This window comes from Bubalus bubalis, chromosome 5, assembly GCF_019923935.1.
Source record: "Bubalus bubalis isolate 160015118507 breed Murrah chromosome 5, NDDB_SH_1, whole genome shotgun sequence".
Classification (NCBI taxonomy): Eukaryota; Metazoa; Chordata; class Mammalia; order Artiodactyla; family Bovidae; genus Bubalus; species Bubalus bubalis.
Genome location: NC_059161.1, coordinates 5,820,721 through 5,840,222, shown reverse-complemented (window position 1 = coordinate 5,840,222; position 19,502 = coordinate 5,820,721). Strand labels below are relative to the sequence as shown.

The following is a 19,502-nucleotide window of genomic DNA, read 5'->3' as shown; positions in this document are numbered from 1 at the left end:
ATTATCTCATTTACTCGGATGACAACCCGAGGGGTCGGTACCGTCATTATCCCATCCTCCCAGAAAGGAGGACGAGACTGGACTTGCCCAAGGTCCCAAATTTCTTCCCAGATTCTGCCTGACAATAGAAGCCACTCACTCTTCAAACTGTGTCTCTGGAGGATGCCTGGCAGGGCGGTGAGACAGTTCATCTTAACCTCACTTGGTGTCCTCTGGTGTCACCTCTGCTCCTGGGACCGTCCCCGCCCCCCCATGGGCTAAGCATGTCTGTGCATGTATGTTGTGGGGCAGGCAGGGGTTCTCTGCCCGCGTACTCAATGCCAGAGTGTCTCAGAGAGCCCTGCCCAAAAGGCCAAACCCCAAGTACATCATGATGGCAACTATATCCTCACGGCGGGAGGCGGAGGGAGACGCACTACCCTCCAACTGTAGGCAAAGGAGCTCTCCCGCCCAGAGAAGGGGCGCGCACAGCCCTGCCTCCTGCCGCTCCCTACCCAGATGGAGAATATGAGGATTCTGTTATTTCCTTTCCACAGCTCCTCTTGAGGAATTCATGTCCGGCTACCGGCCCCAGGACATAGCTAAAAATAACCTCCGATTTTCAAACCGAAAGCTCAGTCCGTAGGGGAGGCTTTGCCGGTGAGCGCATGGGGCCGGAAGGGCTGTGTCAGAGCTCCTGAGGTCAGCCCAGGCCTCATGCCGCTGCGCCTTCCTCTTTCCAAGGAAGCCCAGGGCCTGATGAATCACCCCAGAATAGCACCCCAGTGCAGCCTCCTTGGAGGCGAGCAGTCAGGTGGGGCCCGCCTCTGGGACCATGGGGGCTGTCAGGTGTGGGAGGCACAGTTGTGGAGGACAGGGGGAGTTTTGAAAGACACGGAGCAGAGAGCACGTGGATCCCGCAGGGGCCATCTATTCGATCCCCAATTCCAGCCCCGTGTAGCCCGGTGGGGGATAAATAAAGGGACCCAGGACCCTGATGCTGGGAAAGATTGAAAGTGGGAGGAGAAGGGGACAACAGAGGATGGGATGGTTGGATGGCATCACCAACTCAATGGACGTGAGTTTGAGTAAACTCAGAGGCCTGGCACGCTGCAGACCATGGGGTCACAAAGTGACGGACATGACTGAGCCACTGACCTGAACTGAATTGGACTCTCCTAGGCTGCCTTGGAGCACGTGCTCCATCCTGGGCGTGAGCCTTTTCACTCCTGCTGCCTCATTGCCCCGACTTCTGTCTGGACTTGTCCGAGAAGGTTGCCGGACAGTCTGTCCAGCCGGGAGAAAAGATTTCTCTGCTAAAGCCACCACTGTCCCCGCCTCCCCCATAAAAGTCAGGAGCAGGCAGAGCAATGGGAAGGCTCCACCGTCTACCCCCTGCCCACCACTCTCTGAAGGTCTGCGGGAGCCCCACCTTGCCCCTCTGGGCAAGCTTCCCTGGAATAGTAGGAAAAGCTGTAGAACCTGGGGCTTGGGAGGGCAGGGAGGGAGCAGGGAAGTCAGGGCAGGGGACTCACCGGCGGGGGCGGGCAGCCTGAGGTTGACCGTGTGGAGCCTTAAGCCATCATGGGGCTCCAGCAGTGGCTGCCATGAGACTGACCTTCAACTCACCTCCCTTTGCTCCTGCCCGTGTCTCCCAAACCCAGAACTCTCGCCCGGGTGGGTAGGGCTGGACTCAGCCAGCCAGTCCCCGTGAGTAAGGTGGCCGGCTCCCCGCTGGACTCAGCCTGCAAAGGAGGCAACAGGGTCCATGCTTTCCGGGGAAGCAGTGGCTGACGTCCTCCTGACTCAAAGAGGAGGGGTGGGTGGTTGTCTGCCCTTTTCCCGGGGACTCTTCAGGGTCCTGAATAGCACCCGTGGGGGCCCCGGGCCTAGCTCACTCTCCAAACAAGTTTTCCCTGCTAACACTGCGGGATTCTCTCTAGAGAGGACCGGACTGAAGGGCGGTGAGAGGCAATGTTAGATGACCAGCTCCCCTCCTTCCTTCCCTGTGGGGGACGGAGCGTGAAAGAGGAAACCAGTGGTGCGAGGGGGTGGACGGCTGAAATAAGAAGGAATTTTATTTGTGACACCAGATTCGGAAGGGAGAGCCTGGGAGAGGGCCTCCCTAACCACGGGTGTTTCACAGGCTGGAGCATTTTCCACTGGACTGGGAGCAAGCAGGAGGAACCTGGCAACTGAGTGGGAAGACTGGCCTTAGTCCTCACACTGGGATCCACTGGCTGCGGGGACTCAGTCTGTTAACCTCTCTGAGAGGTAAAAACGATCTCTGAAGAGGACAGAAATAGAGATGCTTTGTAAAGTTTAAAAAAAAAAAAAGCATTTTATAGTGTCAAAGCTGGAGACCAAAATAGATAATAGGATTCCCTGAACATCCCGAAGAGGGAGAATGTTTGTTAAAAATAGAAAAACCCAAATACAGAAGGAAGAGGCTCACAGAGCTAGTAGGAGCTGGGACCTGGGTCAAGCAAGATTTGTTTTCTGTCTGACCGCTCTGCCTCTTGTGTTTTGCAGAACCATGTGAGGGCCAGGCCGGGAAGGCGGAGTTCGCGAGAGATCGGAGGCCCTGTGTCCTGGCCCTCGGCCGGCTCAGAATGGAACAGAGGAGGCCCGGGCAGCGGGCGGCAGATGGGGACGGCTGGCCTGTGGTCCTGCTCTCGGCCGTCTGCGTGCTGCTTGCGCCCCGGGCGGCCGGCGTGCCCCAGTTCAGCACCTTCCACTCGGAAAACCGCGACTGGACCTTCAACCACCTGACGGTGCACCGCGGGACTGGGGCGGTGTACGTGGGCGCCATCAACCGCGTGTACAAGCTTACGGGCAACCTGACCATCCAGGTGGCTCACAAGACGGGCCCGGAGGAGGACAACAAGTCCTGCTACCCGCCGCTGATCGTGCAGCCCTGCGGCGAGGTGCTTACGCTGACCAACAACGTCAACAAGCTGCTCATCATCGACTACTCGGAGAACCGGCTGCTGGCCTGCGGCAGCCTGTACCAGGGCGTGTGCAAGCTGCTGCGGCTCGACGACCTCTTCATCCTGGTGGAGCCGTCCCACAAGAAGGAGCACTACCTGTCCAGCGTCAACAAGACGGGCACGATGTACGGGGTGATCGTGCGCTCCGAAGGCGAGGACGGCAAGCTCTTCATCGGCACGGCCGTGGACGGCAAGCAGGACTACTTCCCCACGCTGTCGAGCCGCAAGCTGCCGCGCGACCCCGAGTCCTCCGCCATGCTCGACTACGAGCTGCACAGCGACTTCGTCTCCTCGCTCATCAAGATCCCCTCCGACACCCTGGCCCTGGTGGCCCACTTCGACATCTTCTACATCTACGGCTTCGCCAGCGGGGGCTTCGTCTACTTCCTGACGGTCCAGCCCGAGACGCCCGAAGGCGTGGCCATCAACTCGGCCGGGGACCTCTTCTACACCTCGCGCATCGTGCGGCTCTGCAAGGACGACCCCAAGTTCCACTCCTACGTGTCCCTGCCCTTCGGCTGCACGCGGGCCGGGGTGGAATACCGCCTCCTGCAGGCCGCCTACCTCGCCAAGCCTGGGGACGCGCTGGCGCGGGCCTTCAACATCAGCAGCCAGGACGACGTGCTCTTCGCCATCTTCTCCAAAGGGCAGAAGCAGTACCACCAGCCGCCGGATGACTCCGCCCTCTGCGCCTTCCCCATCCGCGCCATCAACCTGCAGATCAAGGAGCGCCTGCAGTCGTGCTACCAGGGCGAGGGCAACCTGGAGCTCAACTGGCTGCTGGGGAAGGACGTGCAGTGCACCAAGGCGGTAAGGAGGACGCCCCTGGCACACACCCCGCTCAGTACACGCCTGCCCCCAGACCCCCTGAGGGAGGAAATGGCAACCCGCTCCAGTATTCTCGCAGGGAAAACCCCATGGACAGAGGAGCCTGGCGGGGCTACCGTCCATGGGGTCGCAAAGAGTCAGACAGGACTTTGCTACTGGACAACCCAGACCATCGCAGCCTGCAATGAGAGAGATGGCAGGTTCATGCACTTGAGCTACCTTTGTTGATCCTGCGGAATCATCCCGCATGTATCTCATCCAGTGTCTCTACCCCACCAGCCACTGTTGTAAGCGTTGCCAGCTTCAGCTGTGAACCCTACCACATCACGACCTGCCCTCATGGAGTTTTTGTGTGTGTCCATGACTTTTGCTCAGTCGTGTCCGACTCTTTGCGAACCCATGGACTGCAGCCCGCCAGGCTCCTCTGTCCATGGGGATTCTCCAGGCAAGAATACTGGAGTGGGTTGCCATGCCCTCCTCCAGGGGATCTTCCCAACCCAGGGATCGAACCTGGGTCTCCCGTGCTGCAGGCAGATTCTTTAACGTCTTAGCCACCAAGGAAAGCCCCTCACTCACTTCGTTAGTGAGGCAAGACATAGAAATACATAAAACGGGTAGTCTCTCCAGTGATGACTGTTGCTGTAGAGAGAAAATAAAGCAGGGAATGGGGAGAGGCAGGACCCAAGAGGACTGGTTCATTGAGAAAGCAGCATCTGAGCAAAGAATGAGGAAAAGCCAGCTGTGTGGGTATCTGGGGAGAGCATTGGAGAGAGTGGGCAGGAACAGCAGTACAGAGAATGCCGGGCATGTCCAGAGCATGTGAGGAAGAGCGAGGAGACCACTGCAGCTGGACCACAGCATGTGGCAGAAATTGTGGCTAGAGAGGAGGCCGGTCAGGGGTAACAGGAACCACATCCTGTCCACGCAGGGCCCTGCCGGCCACGGTAAGGGGTAAAGGAGGCAGGCAGGTATGTAGGCTGGAAGAGAGCGAAGACGGTCAAGCGCAACTGATAGGCTGAAAACTAGGGAAGAAGAACCAGGCATCCCAGCAGAGGGAAAGAAGGAGAGGAAGGGGAGTTCAGAGTCCAGACCTGAGGGTGGCAGAGACAAGGAAGTTGGTGGCGAGCCCTGTCCTGTGAGAGGATCAGAATGCCGCCATCTCGGTGGTCACCATGATCCATCAGTCTGTCCATCCATCCGTCACGTCATCCATCTACCCACCCCTCCGTTCTTCCCTTCATCCCTCCTTCCGTCCATCCATTCAGCAAGAGGGTATCGAAGATCTCTCGAGTGCCCAGCACCGTACTGGGCACTGGGAATGCGCACATAAAAAAGACATGGTCGTGACTCTCCAAAAAAATAGCCAGCAGCGTCATGTGATGCCGAAGAGTTTGGGATCAGAGTTTAGATTCCATCTGTGCTACTTCCCGGCTTCAGAAGTGGCTTAGTGTATCTACATCATCATCTGTGAAGTGGGACTCATAATGCCTACTTCACAGGATGATCAGATGTGGCAAGATTAACACCATGCCTGGCGTGTTAGGTTGGCCATTATTAGTTAACTGTTATGCAGTGTGACAAATTCTAAGACGGATTTCTGTGCAAAGTCCTGTGGACACGAGATCTGCAGCCTGGGGAACAATGTGACACCAAGTGACCCATATGGCTGCCTTTTGAACCCCATAAAGGGGGAGTGTCTGCTACTGGGACCAAAAGCCACTTCTTAAAGCAAGAAAAAAAAATCACATGTAGACTATGTTTCTGTTTCTACTGTCGGTTTCTTGGTAAATAGAACAGTAGTTAAGGCCACAGGCTTGGAATTCCAACAGATTTGTATTTAAAAGTCATTCCTACCACTTGTGTGACCTTGGGCAAGTTACGCACCTGATCTGAGTTGTATTTTTATTTTAACAATAGAAATACCAAGTCTCTTTTTATGGTTTTTATGAGGATTAAAAGTATGTATTAGTGCAATACTTGGCACATAGCATCTAATACAGAGAAGGCACTGGCACCCCACTCCAGTACTCTTGCCTGGAAAATCCCATGGATGGAGGAGCCTGGTGGGCTGCAGTCCATGGGGTCGCTAAGAGTCAGACACGACTGACTGACTTCACTTTTACTTTTCACTTTCCTGCATTGGAGGAGGAAATGGCAACCCACTCCAGTGTTCTTGCCTGGAGAATCCCAGGGACGGGGGAGCCTGGTGGGCTGCTGCCTATAGGGTCACACAGAGTCGAACACGACTGAAGTGACTTAGCAGCAGCAGCAGCAGCAGCAGCATCTGATAAATGACAGCTATATATTAATTAAAGAACCAATCATTTCTTGTTATTTTTCCTTTGTACAATGAGAAGGTTGAGCCAAATAGTTTCCAAAGTTCTTTACAGCCCTGAAATTCTATAACCTATGGCCCCAATGAATTGAGAAAGTAGCATTGAGATATATACATTGCCATGTGTAAAATAGACAGCCAGTGAGAAGGTGCTATATAACCCAGGGAGCTCCGCCCAGTGCTCCGTGATGACTTGGATGTGGGGAGAGATGCTCCTGAGGGCGGGTATATATGTATACTTGCATCTGATTCACGTTGTTGTACAGCAGACAACAACCCAGTATTGAAAGCAATTATCCTCCAATTAAAAATAAATTTAAAAGATAATAAAACAAAAATACAGATTGACAACCAAAAAAAAAAAGAAGAAGAAGAAATGGCCTTCAGTCAGCACAGCAGGCTGCCCACCACAGGTTTGTTAAATGAATAAATAAAATTCCCTCAAGCACTTAAAAAAACAGAGAGGAGAGGAAACGAAAGGGTTAACGCCTTGCAGAGTCTGTCCTGGTTCCCACTGCCCAGAGGGGGCCTTGTCAGGAGGAAACTGCTGATTCCTGCCTGCTTCTGAGCCAGAGGAAGGAGGAAGAGCCCACACCCTCACGGGACTCCCCTGTCTGCAGAGACAAGCCTGGGCTAGTAAGCAAAGGGCTGCAAAGGCGGGGGACAGCAAGTGGGCTATAGGGCTCGGAGAGAAGAGCCCCGCACTCACCACGCCCACCCAGAGCATCAGACTCTGCTGAGGTCACCTGGATAGCAGGGGTGGGGTGGGGGGCTACAGGAAGGGCCCCTTACCCTCCTTATAGTCCCAGACCTGGGCACCCAGAGGCATTTTGGTGGCCTCAGAGGGGCTTAAGGGTGAGTGAGAGAAGCAGAGGTCCCAGGGCTTAATTTTAACATGCTCTCTGGACTCACAGGAAACTCTCAGATAAAAGATTTTGAGCTCTGTTCCCAGGAAAGAAATAAGGAAGGGGACCCTCACTCACTTAATAGCAGCTCTGTCCTAAAGGCTGTGCTGGCCAGCTTAAGGGTTATCTCACTTGATCCTTAGTATGATCCTATAAAGCAAGGATGTTTGACAGATGGAAGAATAAAGATCCCCAAAACTCAATTGCTAACATCAATACAACCATAAATGGCACAGCAGGGGGTTGGATGCGGTTTAGCCCATAGGACTTCTGAATCCAAGCTCTTTGCCTTTAGCCATGATGTTCCTAAGGAAAGCCATGCTTCAGGCTCTCCCTTTCTGGACAAAAGTAAACAGGCAGCAGGTGTCTGAGAATATCTGACAACTTAGAGAAGAGAGAAAGAAATGCTGGCCAATCCTGGCAGCTTAGGCTCAGAACAAGCCATTTCCCTCCCAGTCTGGGGATTCTAGACTCAGGAGGGATATAGAGAAATTCAAAATCACAGACAAATGTTCGGCTTCTGTCATTATTTCTCAGAAGCTGGCTTGAGTTATGCCTGAGCCCAGACTCTGCAGCCTTACTGGTCCCTGGAGAGAGTGAAAAGGAAAGCAAGGCCATGAAATCAAGAACTTTCAGAGCCGAAAGGCAGCTTGACGATTGCCTGGTCCAATCCTTTTCCTTTACAGTTGAGAACATTTAGACTCAAAGAGGGTATGTGACAGATCAAGATCACCTGTCTGGAGGCAGGGCTACAATCTAGATTTTCTGATTCTTTACCGGGCACTTGTGCCTACAGCGTAGGGATGAGAAAGAGAAGTAGAAAATGTAAAAAGTGGTAGCTGAGTCCCCTGACCTGTCTTTCTAGGGAGCTTGAAATCTCCATCATTGGCTCCAGGGATGTGCTGGTGAGTCTTAAACTCATGGTTATATGCAGGCAGTGAATGTGGTAGGGAAGAGATGGGGCTGGGGGATCTTGATCAAAAGCATCTGCCAATGTCCTTGGTGTAAATACTCCGACTGTGAATGATTTCAAGCCACTAATGTGATGCCACTAAATGCAGAGATAGATGTATGGGCATCCCTCCTGAGCTGGCTGGAGCAGGTCATTGCTTCACTCCCTTCCTGAGAAACTTATCTCTTCTGTTGTACAGAGTTGCATAAAATCCAGAGTTCAAGGTAATCCTTAACCTGAGACTTAAGTTTCCTTTCCTAAAGAATAAACACATACACACACACACAACCACACACAAGCGTGGTGCCATGAGTCACTTGTTGGAGCAGCAGATCACTACAAAACACCAAGGAATCAGAAGGATGCAAACACTGTGCCCTTTGGATCTGAACAGGGAATGGAAGGGAAGTCCCTGTTTTACCAAAAGGGAAAAAAAAAAAAAAAAAACACGCTGATACACCAGTTCTTCCTAGGAAATGAGTCTGTCAGGGAGCAATAAGTCAGCCCGCTCTTCCCTGGTGTGGCTGAGAGGAGGAGCGTAATGGGAACACGTCTCTCCACCATGCCTTCCATGCTTCCTGTGACCATCATTTCCTTCCTCCCTGAGATGCCCAGAAGGAACAGCTGCAACCGTGCTCAGTGCTCTTTCAGGCCCAGAGTTGGCAACTTTTGCCCAAAGGGTCCCCTGTTGTGTAATCAGCCAGGCCATGTCAGAGGACCCGTCATGGCCAGCCCCAGGCCAAACAGGGTACAGAGAATGCAAGCTCCTTAGCAGGACCTGGTCTTGGGATGCATGCAGTCTGTTTTCTTCTTCTTCTTTTTTTTTTTAGCTGAGTGAGATCTTGGAAATAATTTAAAAGCTCCTAAAGAGGATGTTACTAGTTAAGGTTCACAGAGCCACACAGAGATAGAGCAGAGGGTAGAAATCTTTCTCTCCAGCTATTTTTCCACTTGTTCAAGGCCATCTCCTTTTGAAGTGCCCCAGTCTCTCCTGGTAGATACTCTTTATACAAGCACACCCTGCAAAAGGCTGCTAATGGGAAGGTCTTCATCCTCAGAATCTACCCAAACTCCATCGAAGCCCTCTAACAGACGATGGTGAAAATCGCTGTGTGCTTGTGCTTACTCGCTCAGTCGTGTCCGACTCTTGCGACCCCAAGGACTGTAGCCCACCAGGCTTCTCTGTCCTTGGGATTCTCCAGGCAAGAATACTGGAGTGAGTTGCATGTCTTCCTCTAGGGGATCTGCTCGAGCCAGGCAGAACCCGTGTCTCCTGCATTGCATGTAGGTGGATTCTTTACCCACTGAACCATAAGGGAAGCCTGAAAATCACTGTCCAATGTAACCAATCTTTGCAGGCATCATTTCCTTTCCTCCCCAGTGATTCTCTCATGCAGATGGGCAGGTAGTGTGACACATGAAGAAACTGAGATTCATGTAGATGAAGTAACTTTTCCAAAGTATAAGGCACTATTCAATATTACGATAACTGTTTTCAGTCTATCCCCAGTATGGGATGTGGAATGGCTGAAAATTCCTTATGCCCAGAGGCAGGACTTTACAGTCCAGGAAACAAATAAGGAGCCCCGTCCAGGCTGGTAAGAATCTTGTGAGGTTGCCTCTAGACTGAATCCTCACTGTCTAAACAGAAAGAACCCCACCAATGGCATGGGCCACAAGGAGTTTCAATGACAAGGACATAAGTTCCAGCAATCAGTTTTGCAAATTGCCGCTGGTGATCTCTGGGTGGCAGCAGGTGCAGGAGGAAGAAAGCTGCTGGGTCCTCTCTCTGGATTCGCTGGAGCCAGTGTAGGTTCACAGGGCGGGTGTATGGGTCTGCGCAGGCAGCACATGTTAGTCCCCACGCCTGCACTTCTCCGAGGCCCAGTGTCCCAGGCTGATGGCCGCAGTGGCTGGGCTGGTGTGGAGTGACTCGGCCCTGCCTCCGCTGACACTCACCCCAGGTCCCTCCCCTTCTCTCTAGCCGGTGCCCATCGATGACAACTTCTGTGGACTGGACATCAACCAGCCACTCGGAGGCTCGGTCCCAGTGGAGGGCCTGACCCTGTATGCCACCAGCCGGGACCGCATGACCTCAGTGGCCTCCTACGTTTACAACGGCTACAGCGTGGTGTTCGTGGGGACAAAAAGCGGCAAGCTGAAAAAGGTAAGGGTCTGAGCCTGGATGTCACGATGCTGTAACTAGAGGCAACTTGGTTTTCTTGGGGGTGGGGTTAGTTAAAATGGGGACGGCACTAGGGGGTAATCTGTGGTTTATCTTCCAGCTAGTTCCTCTAGCTGTTGGTCAGTGAGTGTCTTGGGAATATACACATATTTCAATATTGTTGAAACACCAAGGAATTAGGAAGGTGTGTCTGTCTAAAGGAGAAAAAACAAATGTTATCTTCAAATCAAGTAGAACTGATTTTTTGATTATCTATATTATGAATGGCTCACATCACAAATCCCTCCCCACAGCTTCTAGAGTTGAGCAGAAGTCTTTGTTGAGTCCCAAGAAGCTGCTTGAAGCAGATGATGGGTCCCGGTTCTCAGTAAATGGGGTGCAGCTCTGGGATGGTATACGTGCCTGGCTTAGAGGCCATTCCCCTGCCTCCTTTTCCTGCAATCGCAGACCCTTCCCCACCCCTCCGTCCCCACCCCCAGGACCCAGGAGGAAGTAGACATCTTATCCTGTGTGTGTGTGTGCGCGCGCGTGCACGCCTGACCCGGGCGCTTCTGCCTGCAGGAGGGCATGGGCCCTCTGGGGCTGGCAGCGCGGGAAGCCTCCTGCGTGGCAGGCTGAGGCTGGCAGCTTGTACCTGCTTGTCTAGCGCTCCGGGCATAGAGATGACGGAGTGCAGTCTGGTTCATTACGTGGGATTACAGCCGCTGCATTCTTTCCGGTCCCTGCTAATCCCTTTTTCCCAAGCTCACCCCTCCATCCTGCCCCCTTTCCCCGTGCTCCCACCTGTGGATCAAGGCACCAGCCAGACCTCTCTGCCTCTCACCTTTGATGTTGGCTTCAACCCTCCTAGATCTTCCCTCCTAATCCATTTAGAGCCTCTGGAGAGGTGTTATTTGGGAAGGAGGGTGGCAGGGAAGGAGCCTGAGGAGGAAGTACTGTGTTCTGCTTGTTCTGAGTTGCTGGCAAAGGAGGTGAGAAAAATCAGTCCGGGTTGATGTGGAGGTGCTGAACCCAGCAGACCTCTTCTTCTCGTGGTACCAGAGCCCCTTAAGCCTTTCCTCACTGCAGGGAGAGCTTCCTGCCTCTTCCAGCCCTGCACCTCTCCTCGGCCTGGGACTGTGGGCCCTGGCTTGGTTTCAGGCCCAGGAGACTGAGGATATGTGTGGTCCCTGTGTTTGCTTTTCCAAAAGTGGAGAGGGAAGGGGTTGGCCTTCTGAGATTCCACTAGGATTTAAAAGTGGTATATTCTGGGAAAGAATCTGCAAAGGAATGTATATATTTAAAACTGAATCAGTTTGGTGTGGCTCAGATGATAAAGAAATTTGCCTGCAGTGGGGGACACCCGGGTTTGATCCCTGAGTTGGGACGATCCCCTGGAGAAAGAAATGGCAACCCATTCCAGTATTCTTGCTTGGAGAATTCCATTGACAGAGAGCCTGGCAGGGGACAGTTCATGGGATCGCAAAGAGTCGGACACAACTGAGCAACAAACACACACACACCTACCTGAACCTAACACAACATTATAAATCAACTATACTTTGACTTTTAAAAAGTAGTGTAGGATCAGAAAGACCCCCTGAAGGAGGAAAGGGCACCGGACTCTAGTACTTGCCTGGAGAATTCCATGGACAGAGGAGCCGGGTGAGCTACAGTCCATATGGAGTCGCAAAGAGTCAGACATGACTGAACGACTGAGCACAGCATATATTCTATCCACAGGGTTCAACTTGGACACTCCGAGGCTGGCTACCTTTCTGCAGGGTTATCTATACAGTCGAGTAAATTTCGCCCAGGGACTTTGGGCCAAAGGGTCTATGGGAGTTGAAATCTAGCCCGAACTCTTCTTGTCAAGCCAGGCACCCTCGGGTATAAACATACCCCCAGAGGGGTCCTCTTACTCTTTCATCTGCCCATAGAAACCACCTCCTTCTCAGCTGCACAAGGACTTTCTAAGGCCAGCAGTAGCCACAACCAGGCTGGTGCTCAGCATCTTTTCCTGTCCTTCTGGAACCTTCAGTCTTCTTCTGGATCATTCCTGTGACCCTGTCTCTGTTCTCTTAAAAGTTCTATTAAAGGTGGGAGTCATGCTTCATTCATATTTATTTCCTTCTTCTTGCCTCATCCTTTCATCAAATTTTCCCTCCTGGGATGGGCCCCAAAACTATCTTGAAAAATAGAACCCTTTTCTGAGAATTCTTAGAGACCATCTAGCCCAACACTCGTGTTATTTGACAGGAAAATTGAGGTCCAGAGAGGAAAAATGACTCATCCAAGCTTGGAGATGAGGACAAATTGCCTCTTGCCCTGACACCCAAGTTGGCACCCTTTTTACATAAAGAGGCAGCCACGGAGCCTGAGGGTGGAGGCTGAGAACAGTCTTCGGGTTCAGGCTTGCTACAGGGTTCAGCCAGGGGCTAGCACCTTCACTCTGCTGGACTCTGGATCCGAGTTAGGGAATTATTGTTTTCTGAATGGATGGATGAGGGCTGAGTGAAGGCAGAACCCCCCAGCTAGGCCCAAAGGACTCTGTGCACACCTTCCATTGCCTCTGTGCGTCTTGTGCACACAGACAGGGCGCTGCTTGGGGCACCTTTCCAAGCCAGGCTCTCCAGGTGGCCGAGCTCTCCTAACCCTGTAGGAACCCCAGCAGACAGGTCACTAAGGAGGCAAGTTGCAGGGTTCGAGGACGAGGCTGGGGGTGTGGCCGCCCACAGCTTGTTCCAACCTGCAGGCTGGCTCCTTCTCCTCTCTCTCGGCTTCGCTGTTCTCTGCCTGTTTCTATGAGCTCATAATACCCTCTTTCTCCTCCGGCGACTCACCCTTCCTTTCCACCCACACTCCTTGAAAGCACCTGATACCAATGCCAGGCTCCCACGAGCCTCCCGTTTACCCAGAGAAATGGCCCATAAGGAATTTGTGGAATGTCCCCAGGAAACCCTACCATGGTCCAGGCCCCAAAGCTCTTTCAACACAGGAAGGAAAATAAAGAAAAAATATATATATATAGCCAAGAGTTTGGAGACGGGAGGGAAGCTGGGTGCGTCAGAACCACTCACTTCTTCCCTGCCTGGCCAGGCGTCTGTCAGACCGTGTGGACTGCGTCCATGGCAGCCCATGGGAACAGGATGTCCCGAGTGGGGACGGCTAGAGGAAGCAGAGACTCGCTAGACGTGGCAGGACCGTGAAGGGCTGCTCTGTGCTGTGTCACGTTCATGCTCACACCCAGCCCTCTGCTAGACACGTGGAGAGCAGTGCAGACAGGCCACTGCCTGCTGAGTCGCGAACACGCGGAGGGAACAAACAGAATAAGGGCGAGATCTCAGAACCAAGAGGGGTCATACTTGCAGAGCCTAAGGTCCAGTGCAGTAGAGGCCATAAGAGGACAGGCCAGAATCCCCTACAGAGATGGAACAGTTCCAGAGATATCAGCTGCAACCGGGTGATTAACCTGGAGGGCTTCCTGGAAGAGGAAGCTTACCAGGATTTGCTCCAAGACTGAATTAAACAAAGTTGAGGGTGGGAGAAAGGGACCCTGTAGACCTCGGCTGCCACACTGAGAAGATACGAAGCATGTGTCAGGAAGGTCTAGAGTGCCTGGCGGGGCTTGGAGGACTCGGTGATGTAGAAGCCAAGAGGCAGAGTGTCTTGAGGCTTCAGGCGTTAAGAGGATCAAGTGAAAAGGACCTTGGGATTTTCACTGACCTTGTGAGCCAACTGTCTGATCTGGCAGAGTTAATTAGCCTTCACCACACAAACAAAAGAGCGAATTCCAAGTCATGGGAAATGGTGTCTCCACTTTACACTGCAGATAACATTGTAAGAGGGCTAAGTCAACTAAAAAGCATGAGCTCAGCAAGGGCTGGAAGGATATGGGAGTCTTGCTCTCCGGAGAATATGTTTAAAAGGATGCTAGCCCAAGGGAAGAAGAGTAAAGGAGGAGACCTAACAGCTTTCTTCACACAGTGTGATTTACTGAGCACTTATTAAGTGTTGTTCATAGAGCTTTTATCTCCTAACTCATCTAATCTTTATATCACTCACTGGGGTAAGTGCTGTGATGCCCTCCATTTTACTGATGAGGAAACGGAGGCCCAGAAAGGTAAAGAAATATGTCCAAGGCTGCACGGCAAAGTAAGTGGCAGAGCTGGGGTTCGAACCTGGATCACCTGGTTTCCCAAGCTTCGGGCTTCTCCTCTAAGCTGTGCCAGATGAATTAGACGGACTCGTGTGGCCCCAAAGGGCACCCGAGGGCCACCAGGTGGGGCTTCCGGTAAAATAGCTTTCCACTTAGTATAAGGAAGGAGCTTCTGGTAGCCAAACCATCCCATCATAGAAAGGGTTGACTCAGAAGGAAATGATCTCCCAGTCTCAGTGGAAACATTGGGGCAGAGCCTGGGTGGCCCCCGATCAGCGAGGCTGTGGAGGGCGCCTGCCCCACGCACGTGACTTTCCATTCATGCCACGGCTCCTGCTCTGCCTCCTTCGGTAGGAGTAGGGGTTAAGGGGGACTGAAGGAGGCGTCCAGAGCCGGGAGGCCGAGGCCCCTGGGGTGTGTGGGCTCTGGAGTCCCCGCTGGGCCTGTGCTGACCCTTGGGGTGTGGCAGAAAGGCCCCTCGGGGTCAGGAGGGAGACACTTGGCCCAGAGAGAGGGCGAGACGGGGCGCAGATGATGGTGAAGGTGGGCTGGCCAGGGACGCGGGGCCCCCCGGACCTGGGTGCGACCGACTCCCAACGGCCCTCCTGGCCGCGGGCGGGCCCTGGGGGCCCCCAGAGCAGACAGGGAAGAGTGTGGCCATAGGGACCACGAGCTCGTTGCCTACCACATCCCAGGTTGGCGCGTGCAGTCCGAGAGGCAGGCCGCAGGCTGTAGGATGGAAGGGGCTGAGCCGAGATGGCAAGAGACACCAGGAGCAGGAGGTGGGACTCGCAGGGCTTGGGGCAAAGACCTGTTGGTTCCTCTCCTTCATTCGCAGCTGCTGAAACCACTGCCTCAAGGCCTGGCTTCCCCTTTCTCAGCCTCCTCTGGCCCCCCAGCCCCAGGGCCTCCCAAGAGCAGGGGCCCGCTTCTCCTTCTTGTCCCTGCATCGCGACACCCCTCCTGCTGTTGGAGGCCTGTCCTCACCTAGCCCGTAAGGCCCTCCTCAGATACCCCACCGCTTTGCTCCAACAAACACGGGAGCAGCTGCTAACGCATCCCCGCCTCTTGAGAGTCACCATCCTGGAGATCAGGGACCCTCTTTTCCATAGATGTCACCCATCCCTGCGGTCAGATCCCTTGCCTCTCACCCCTCAGGTGCTCATGAAATTTGTCTCAGATGTACTGGGCATACCTCCTCCAGGCCAGACGTGCATTTGTACACAGTGATACAGAGCCAGACACCAAGAGTGACTCCTGTTCACGTGGCTGGTTTGCAGAGGAAGGAAGTTGGGATGTGGTGGGCAAGTCTGGGCGGAAGGGGAGGCGGGTGAGGAGTCTAAGAAGCAAGAGAACCGCCAGGACAGGAAGAGAGTTTGTTTGCTGGTGAACAGCGCTTGGAAGAGGGTGGAGCGGAGGTCTCAGAAATGTGGACGGAGCTGGGAGAAGGGAGCTGGGTTGCCGCAGTCGCCTGCGTGTCCCCGGGAGAGCATGGCCAGCCATCTGCTTTGCCTGCATCACGGGCAGGCTGGCCTCCAGCACGGAGGCAGGTACCAAGGCCCAGGTGACGACCCTCCTCAGCACCATCCCCCCCGCCAGCCCTCTGTTTATTGGACGAACTCCCGGACATTTTGGCAAATCCACAGAGACTCAGCCTTTTCAAGGTCTGGGGAGGGCCGTGGCCTCTTCTAGCCCCACCTTCTTTCCCGATGGCTAAGGCAGCCACCAGAATGCCTGTGAAATTCTTGAGGAAAATTCTTTCTGCCTTCCCCCATGGGACCTAGCAGCGAAGGCCTCCAGTCCGCAGCCCACAGGAAACCCGTCTGACGTCCCTTCCCATTCCTATTCTTCTCTTTGTAAGCTCACAGACGATTTACTGAGCCAAGTCAGGAAAACTGCAAGCTTCTTGCAGGAGTAGCTTAAGAGCTGGAAAGGCTCCATCAGGAGCACAGAAGGATTAAGTCTCCCGGGCCCTGGGGCTGATGGCTCAGTTACTTGATAACACTGATTATTTCTAAGATATCTTTCCGCAGTTCTTTGCATCCTCCACAAACACTCCAGCTAAGGGTGGTGACTGCTCCCTGCATCTCCGCTCCATCTTCCAAACGTGGAAAACGGAGCCCCCAGGATGTTCACTATCTTGCCCAAGGTTACACGGCCCCGCCGTTGGCAACACGGAAAGCTTGGCATTTAGGCTTCCTCCCACACAGACGTTCCTAACCTATGACTTGGCTCCTTTGTGGGGTGGGGTTGTCTTGTGGACGGAAAGCCAAGTTGGATGCAAAGCTGAGAAACATGCCCCTCTCTGTGAGCCAACGCCACCGAACAATAGCCACTCATTCCTCATTCCTCGGAGTGGAAATGATTCACTCGGTCTCTCGGTGTGAACCCTGGACCAAGTAAACAGCCAGGGTCGCGGCTCTTGTCGCAGGAGACTCAGCGGCTGTCCCGGGACCTGGGACCACTGGGCCGATGCTCTGGCTCCCCGAGACATTTCAGCAGCAGCTCCAGGGGCTGGGGGGAGTGGGAAGCAGACACCCTCTCCTCCTGCCCTAGGGCCTGCGCGGAGGAGGTTGGGGTGGTGGTTGGAGCTCACCATCACATCCCTAGTAATGAGGTTGGCTCCCTGCCCAGGCTCCTGCCGCCAAACTCGCTGTTTGTTTTGTTGTTTTATCGGCCTCTTGGGTCCCGAGAACCGGTCTTCTGAAAGCTGGGAAAGGCAGCATTTCGTTGGCACAGGGAAGGGGGCATATTTACAGAATCCCCCTAAACCCTTGCCCCCGGCCAAAACATCTCCCTGACCATGACAAGCGGGGAGAGGGGTGTGGGTTTCTATCTTGAGCCCCCACTGAGCTCCAGGGAAGAGGCCCTGATCTCCCAGAGCCGTTCTGAAAGGGAGAAGGGAAAGGTTCGTTTACTGTTTGCACCTTTCGTGTGCCTCCTCGTGTGCTTGAGTCCCAGGCAGGCCCTGCGTGAGGCGCCAGGCCGCGGCTCAGCTGCTGCTTACCACACCCGAGAGGAACCCTTTGGAGTCCAGGCTGTGTCTCAGAGCAGGTGAAGCACAAGGGTCATGATTCAAGCTCTCGGAACCCAAGTGGCCCAAATAGGTTCTGGAGAATTTTTCAGAGGCCACAGTGCTAATGTTTGCAGAGCATCTTTAGGAACATACAAACCGCATCGACGTACATCCTTTGGGACCATTGAGCCTCGCCTGCTTGTGGATACAGAGCATGGCAAAGAGCTCAAAGTTGGACAAGACCTCCGAAGACCACCTGGTCCTGTCCTCCTGCCCTCAGATAGGAGCTTGTTTGCATAACAAAGAGCATCTGAGCTTCCAGAGTGCAGTCCTGACTCCAACTATTAACTGCTTGACCTCTGAGCTTTAGTTTTCTCATGTGTAAAATGAAGACAATCATAATACCTGCCTCGTGAGACTGTAATGAGAATTAAATGAAATCATTCGCTTTTGAACAAAAATGTACTGAATGCCTACTATGCACCATTTGCTGGGTATACAGTACTGAAAAGTCAACACTGCCTGCCCTAGTCAAGATTATACCTTAATGTGGGAAGACAGATGAGAAAATAATGGGAAAGCACAATATACAGTATATTTAGAAGATAACAAGTGATAACGAAAAAAATAGAGCATAATAAAATAATTTATGAAAAGCGGGGTGCTGAGTTTATATGCATTTAAGTATGACTACGATTGTTACTTAACTTGTGAGCCTCACGGTTTTGTTTTTTTTTCCCTGTGGAGTGGGTAGTAGTAATAAACACTTTGCGTGGTTGCTGGAAGGACACAGTGAAATCTTGTATGAAAAGCGCTTGCTCTGGTGCTTGGCAACAAAAGCGCTTCTTTATTATTAGCAGCATCTCTGAGGCTGCCCCCGAAGCCCACTTCTCCTCTGACTCCCTGGGGGAGTGGAGCTGTCAGATCAGCCTCCTTTTTAGTGACATGTTTGCAAGGTCAGATGGAGGAAGCGAATCCTGCTTCCTGCCCCCAGCCCTAATCATGGGAAAGAAAATACTTAGAAGACTAGACCAGCCGGGCCAAACTAATCTAACCCTGCTGGACACTGCCACCCAGCTGCCTTAGTCACCAGGGAGAGCTTTCCAAGTCCCGTATCATCCAACTGTAGGTACTGACCCCTCCTCGAGGCGGGGCTGGGGGAAGTGCGGGTTCCGCTCTTACAGCTTGGTAGTATGAACTAAAGTGGAACCATTCGCTGTGCTTCACTCACTCCCAAGCCCACCGTAATATCCTTGGGTTGCACAGCTCTGACGTAGATGAACTGTGTGATCTTGAGCAGACCTCAGTTTCCTAAACTGACCCACTGATGCTGCTTTGTAAGATTGCTATGCACGTCAGACACGGGGGCTGTAAAGTACTTACTCTCGGGCCTGGTGCATAGTAGATGCTCAATAAACGGCCGCCGTTGTTGCCATTACCGCTGTTGCTACAAGCGGGACCCTCTCTAGTATTATTGCTACCACGTTTGTACCATTACCATGCTTTACTTCCAACCACGCAGATTCTCTTGGTTTCTATTAGCTCATGAATCCTTATTTTAATGGCACCCCACTCCAGTACTCTTGCCTGGAAAATCCCATGGACGGAGGAGCCTGGTAGGCTGCAGTCCATGGGGTCGCTAAGAGTAGGAAATGACTGAGCAACTTCACTTTCACTTTTCACTTTCATGCATTGGAGAAGGAAATGGCAACCCACTCCAGTGTTCTTGCCTGGAGAATCCCAGAGACGGCGGAGCCTGGTGGGCTTCCGTCTTTGGGGTCGCACAGAGTCAGACATGACTGAAGTGACTTAGCAGCAGCAGGGTGCTTCCCAGGTGGGGCAGTGGTAAAGAATCCACAGGAGACTTGGGTTCGATCCCTGTGTCGGGAAGATCCCCTGGAGAAGGAAATGGCAACCCACTCCAGTATTCCTGTCTGGAGAATCCCATGGACGGAGGAGCCTGGCAGGCTACAGTCCATGGGGTCTCTAGAGGCGGACACGAGTGAGCCTGCGTGACAAGGAAAAATGCTCTGTTGCAGATGGTAGTACTGAGGTTCACAGGTATCATGGATTGCTCAGGGCCACAGGGTAAACCAAGGGAAGACTGGAATGAGAGCTGTCACAGATATTTCAGGGGGACATGGTACAGCACGCATCTGGTCACCTGTATGGTC

General features: G+C 53.1%; 1 protein-coding gene across 5 annotated transcripts in view; it reads left to right on the top strand.

Moving 5' to 3' along the window:
• PLXNA2 (plexin A2) overlaps window positions 1–19,502 on the top strand; it is a 233,871-nt gene that overhangs the window by 24,386 nt on the left and 189,983 nt on the right. For 4 of the 5 annotated variants that reach the window (XM_044942649.2, XM_025285371.3, XM_025285373.3 and 1 more), the window contains exons 2-3: window positions 2,512–3,779; window positions 9,974–10,156. In XM_044942649.2, coding sequence (XP_044798584.1) covers window positions 2,592–3,779; window positions 9,974–10,156 — 1,371 coding nt within the window. In that variant the 5' untranslated portion in view covers window positions 2,512–2,591. Of the gene's footprint in view, window positions 1–2,125; window positions 2,254–2,511; window positions 3,780–9,973; window positions 10,157–19,502 lie in introns of all 5 variants that reach the window. The other variant, XM_025285372.3, reaches the window with a different exon arrangement.